The sequence below is a fragment of the Gossypium raimondii genome, chromosome 5 (assembly GCF_025698545.1).
Source record: "Gossypium raimondii isolate GPD5lz chromosome 5, ASM2569854v1, whole genome shotgun sequence".
Classification (NCBI taxonomy): Eukaryota; Viridiplantae; Streptophyta; class Magnoliopsida; order Malvales; family Malvaceae; genus Gossypium; species Gossypium raimondii.
Window position 1 is genome coordinate 28,002,969 of NC_068569.1, and position 5,815 is coordinate 28,008,783.

Below are 5,815 nucleotides of genomic sequence, written 5' to 3' on the forward strand. Positions count from 1 at the left end.
TCATATTTAATATTTATGAATTGATTTATGAAAATGAGATTTTAAAACTATATTTTTGGCACCACTAAAAATCGCCCGTTACAAATATAATATTTAATTATTCAATATATTTTAATTAAAACATATAATTAACTTATTAACAAACTATACCTACAAAAAGAAGATAGAAAAGTTAGATTTAAAGCTTGAAACTATAAACTATCGCAATAATACGATGTGCTTTTCTTATCTTAACAACATTAGTTGTAGGCATGATTATTTATTTGGCCCTTTAATTTTATAAAAAGATTATATTAGTTTTTTATTTAATTTTTTATTTCTTTTAATTTTTAAAATTGTGTATTTTTGTTAAATTATCTAAAAATGAATAGAAAAATTAACATTTGTTAACTTTCATGACGTGGTAGTCCATGTGTTACTTGAAATATGATTATAATCGAGCTCTCGTCGCATCGACCCGCCTAAGTTTGAGGGTTACTTGAAAATGACAGACAAACAAAAAGTGAGTTTTCATAACTTAGTGTGTAACTTTTAACGAAACAAAATTACATATTCAATTTCAGTTTTATAACATAACAGAGCAAATACATAACGCATATTTAATACAGAATCAGAATCAGATGCAAATTTACAATCTTACCCCCATCCACTACACATTATCTCCGACCATCTTTACACACCATATAGGGTATTAAATACCCATCCAACATTACACACCACTTAGTGTCGGTATGACACTTTTCAAAATGTTTACAGCTAGCAGGTCATTAAGCAAGTTATCGCGGTTATAGAATCATAAATATGACAAGCTATTATACTGCCTACACTTCCTCCATGTATCATATCCCATCCTAGATGCAAATGCAATACTAACAGATATCAGATACATATTTACGATGTACATGCTTAGAATATCAGATGCAGAACATAAAAAACATTTTTCATATTTCACATAACATGTTACATATTTTAATTATCTTATAACATTTCAAACGACATATTTATCTCAAATTTTTGTTTGATTTTAAATATTATAATAATTAATAATGTTAAAATTAATTTTTATAATTAATAAAAATTAAATGTGTGAGATTAATATTATATATAAGATAATATCAAATCACCAGCATATCCTAATTTATACTTTATAAATCTATTTATTAATAATCTTTTGATTATTAATGTAATAGTTATTATCGATTAATTAAAATTTGCATTCATATTAAGTACACTTATTATTTTACGTTAATTATCACTTAATTGGTGTTATAGTAATTAAAATTAATATTTAACACTATAAATATATACATAATCAACAATGCATTTTCATTCAAAATAAGATTACTAGAAAATTATATTTTTAAATAGGTTTTATTTGTATCTCCAAAAATATATAATTTTCATTAAGATTCGAGAATCGAGATGTATAGTTATTATTATTTGATATTTGATTACATTAAAATTAGGCCGGTTTGATTATTTGAATAATTTCTATTTCATGTTGAATTTTAGATAAAAACCTTTTAAGTTTGGCCATTAGTTTTAAATTTATAAAAATGTTTAGTAATATTAATTTAAATACAAAAAAAGAACCCAAACTTTTAAAAATATTACGAAATGGTGTTTTAAAATGGTTTATTTAGGAAGCCATTATGATTAATTTAACCAAAAAGAACACTGCTTTCCTAGTGGCTAGCCACCATATAGCCTGACAGCACAGGCTTACCAGCTCCTCTGCCAGATCTCCCAATCCCCCTTTATAACTAGTATTGTCACAACCCTCCCTCATCTCCATTACAAAACCCTCCACTATTCTATTAACCCATCCACCTCCCATTATCATCCAACCTTAGATCTTTCCCAACCATTCCTTTGACCCGAAAGACGAGAGAAGGAGAACATCCGGTTTAGCAGGACTTATCATCTCAGTCTCCATCGGCGTCGGATAAGTTGCAGCGGCGGCGGAGGCTGCTTCAAGAATGCAAATGAAGCTTCTGCTATGATATGAAAGGAAAGTGATAATTAAAAAGAACAACACTTGATAAAAAAAAAAGGAGTGGGGCCAGTGATAGTCCAAAGCATTAATTAAGGGCCACCTAGGGCCTCCATCTACTTGGGTACAAATTCCCTCTCGTCACTTGCACTACTTTTCATAACCCATTTCGTGAATATTTTGGTTATATGATTAGAAATGTATGTGGGTCTACATCCATGAAATAAACTTGCATGCCTATGACCCTAATGAAGAACTTAAAGTTATCTATATATAAAATTCAAGAGTCATGTGATTGTTGCATTTGTAGTCTCATTCACATGCGCTTATTTAATTCTATATCTTAAAGTATGAGCATATTCGTTAATGTTTTTTTAATCAAATAGGCAGTATTCTCCAAATTCTTGAATTAGACTAAGGGAATGTATTCTTTCGGGTGGAGTTTCATTGACTTATTAATAAGGGAATGTGTTCTTCCAAGCCTAGTGGTTTCATTATTTATAGAAATCTTTACCACGAAATTGATTTCCCAAAAAATCTATTTTAATCTGTAAAAACAATGGCTTTGGATGCTGATCTATAATAAAAAGAGAAGACTTGGTCATGATTTGGAAAATATAGGTGAAATCATGAGTGGGTAGAAGTAAAAGACAGTGTGAGTGGTCAATTTATAATAATTTTAGGCCTGAAACTTAATACGAGGGACGTATTTATTATAAATAATCCTTTCTCACAATTTTAATTGCATTATATTTCTAATACCATTACGATCAACATCTATCAAACTTATCCCCTGCTATATCTTTGGAATCACTAATTTCCGAAGCTTTATTTTTTTTCAAGTATAAAATTAAATAAATTGCCTGTCCATGTATATGCATAGATTTTGTGCAGGAGAGTTACGTTTTTGTTGAAAAGTGTGAATTAATCATCTGATTCTTTGTTGTGTGAATGCAATATCAGTGGCATTGACTATAGGTGGAAGTTGTTAAATCAAGTCTTTTAGGACTTTGAATATTGATTGTTTATTGGATGTACAGGTGGAATAATCAAGTTGAAGTTCAGGTGTGAGTATAGGCTAATGGGATTCCTTGATCTACTCCTTGTGGCACTGATTCCGGTTATAAAAGTGCTTTTCATTACCGGAGTTGGCTTGTTTCTTGCTTTAGATCGTGTCAATCTGTTGGGACCAGACGCCAGAAACCATTTGAACAAAGTGAGTTTATGCTATTTTACTCGGCCTAGGTTTTACTGGTATGTTCAGTTGTGTTCTTAATATTTTCATCTCTCTTTTCGGCTGACAGATCGTGTTCTATGTGTTTGGCCCTGCACTTGTGGCAACCAACTTGGCTCAAACCACAACCTATGAAAGCTTAGTGACATTGTAAGTTTCCCCTACTGGTATTTTCATATCCAAAGTTACACAATTGAGTTTTATTTAAACTATTACATATTCAATATATTAAACTAATAAATCTTTAGTAATTTGATTTATTGAGTCAATTAATTTTGTAGGTGGTTCATGCCGGTGAATATTTTGCTCACATTCATGATTGGGTCAGCACTTGCTTGGCTTCTTATAAAAATCACTAGAACTCCTAAACACCTCCAAGGCATGGTCATCGGTTGTTGTTCTGCTGGTAATTTCTCCTCCCTTAAAATTTTTTTTTAATATATAACTGTTGCGATATAATTATTAATTTATAAATTGAATGTATGAATAGGGAATTTGGGAAATTTGCCACTCATTATAGTTCCATCAGTCTGTGAGGAATCAAATAATCCATTTGGAGAATCATCCACTTGTTTTTCAAATGCCCAGGCCTATGCTTCACTGTCTATGGCGGTATCAACTTATCACTGTCTTACAACAATCTTTCCTTCATCAAATTCATCTTATGTTTTACGGATTTGGGTTTGAATGTTGTATAATTCTGTCACCTACAGACAGGAGCCATCTTTATATGGTCATATGTGTATGGCATTATGCGTTCATACGCAAACAACTACAAGGAAGCTGGGTTAACCATCAACATCAACTCTTCTCAAAAGAATTCCAACTCGGAATCAGATTTGGAAACTTGCCGAGAACCTTTACTACCATCAAAGGATTGGGTTGCTGCTTCAGATGAATATTCAGTACAACAACAGCCTCACGGCAATTTTGAAACACAAGAAAAGGTGACCTCATCCTTTTCCTTTCTCTAATATTATTTTATTGATCATTAGCGGCTGCAACGTGATTACGGTATTCAAACTTTTCGTTTAGTTCTTTAAATGATTATGATATTAGTACTTTTTATTATTATCAGAGTTCAGCTTTGAGGAAGAGATTTCAATGCATAACTATGACCATGAAGAAGATTAACCTGAAGGAAGTGTTTGCACCATCAGCAATTGCAGGAGTATGCCAACATGCTTACATTCTATATATAGTCTTCAAATATTTATATGATAGAGCAAATATTGCTCATTAGCCTTTACCAATAACTGAGAATCGCCTCTCATTTGCATCATTTTGGCCCTCAGATGGTTGGATTTTTCATCGGGACAGTCTCACCAATCCGACAAACACTAATTGGTGCCGATGCTCCTCTTCGTGTTATCGAGAATTCTATAAATTTGCTTGGGTATGTATTTGGCTTCTCATATTTTGTAACTGCAACCCACACTAAAAGTGTGGGTTCATACATAAATTGTGATATTCGATTAAAAGATATATAGTTCAGAATCTATTAATTAGAAAATGTGATGGACTAAAACCAAAAACCTTATGCACACAGGGACCCAACAGTTGCATGTATGACCTTGCTGGTGGGAGCAAATCTTCTAAAAGGTGATTCATATGTGAAAATTAAATTAAAATTTATGTATTGCATTACAGGTTAGATCAATTTATAATTTTAAGCTTGATTTGCAGGTTTAACAAGATCAGATATTCGTCCTTCAATCATTATAGGGATAATAGCTGTGAGGAACGTATTCATGCCTCTCTTGGGCATTGGCGTTGTTAAAGCTGCACAGCATTTGGGCTTGGTTGGAACAGACGCCTTGTTCCAGTTTGTTCTAATGCTTCAGTATGCCCTTCCGCCTGCCATGGCTGTAGGTATGTATGATAACCATATGCTACATCAATTGTTTTGCTTAAACCATCAAAAATGTCTGCAAAATCTTACTGTTTTTAATCAACTACCGAAGATAATACATTTCGATTTATGATAATGGCACAGGCACAATGACACAGCTATTTCAGATGGGTCAAAGTGAAAGTTCAATAATAATGCTATGGACATATGTTGTAGCAGCATTCTCCCTCACCCTTTGGTCAACGGTTTTCATGTGGCTCTTATTTTGATTTGGGATTGGAAATTGGTTCACATATACATTCTCGATTGACGCATTTAATATTTTACTCTCTTCCTACCATCTCCTATAGATAGATTTATTTTGAAATGGAGTATTTATCAAACTCCGGGTTTTAAATTTTATTATTTTTAACCAAAATAGAAATACCAATAAATATAATCAAATTTATGCATATAGATCTAACTTCCAATTTTGAGGTTGATCAGAGGTGTCGTCCTCACTCACTCACATACCTCAATTACTTCCACAAAATAGCGATGTGGAAGAGCCTTGATTTTCGCACTTCCAATGTCGCTTTTGCCACCTCAACTCCTATGATTTTCCTATCATTTTTTGACACTTTGCTTAAAAAAAGTATTTTTTTAACTCAAATCTTGATTTTAAATAAAGAAAATTGATAAATAAGTACTTTTTTAAATTAAACCTTGATTTTAAATTGGGCTCTTAATTAAATTT

At 31.9% G+C, this 5,815-nt stretch overlaps 1 protein-coding gene across 3 annotated transcripts; it reads left to right on the top strand.

Annotated features, from left to right (window-relative positions):
• The first annotated feature begins 1,717 nt into the window (after positions 1-1,717).
• LOC105771399 (protein PIN-LIKES 3) lies at positions 1,718-5,462 on the top strand. Of its 3 annotated transcripts, none has more exons than XM_012592852.2 (11): positions 1,718-2,117; positions 3,034-3,209; positions 3,298-3,377; positions 3,509-3,633; positions 3,718-3,839; positions 3,941-4,174; positions 4,306-4,398; positions 4,523-4,623; positions 4,777-4,829; positions 4,914-5,099; positions 5,224-5,462. In XM_012592852.2, exons 2-11 carry the CDS (start codon positions 3,075-3,077, stop codon positions 5,346-5,348), a joined length of 1,254 nt encoding a protein of 417 aa, XP_012448306.1. In that variant the 5' UTR covers positions 1,718-2,117; positions 3,034-3,074; the 3' UTR covers positions 5,349-5,462. The 3 variants fall into 3 exon arrangements, with proteins under 3 accessions (XP_012448306.1, XP_012448308.1, XP_052486762.1); XM_012592854.2 differs by lacking the exon at positions 1,718-2,117 and adding an exon at positions 2,606-2,648; XM_052630802.1 differs by lacking the exon at positions 1,718-2,117 and having other exon boundaries at positions 2,739-3,209.
• Positions 5,463-5,815: the final 353 nt, after the last annotated feature.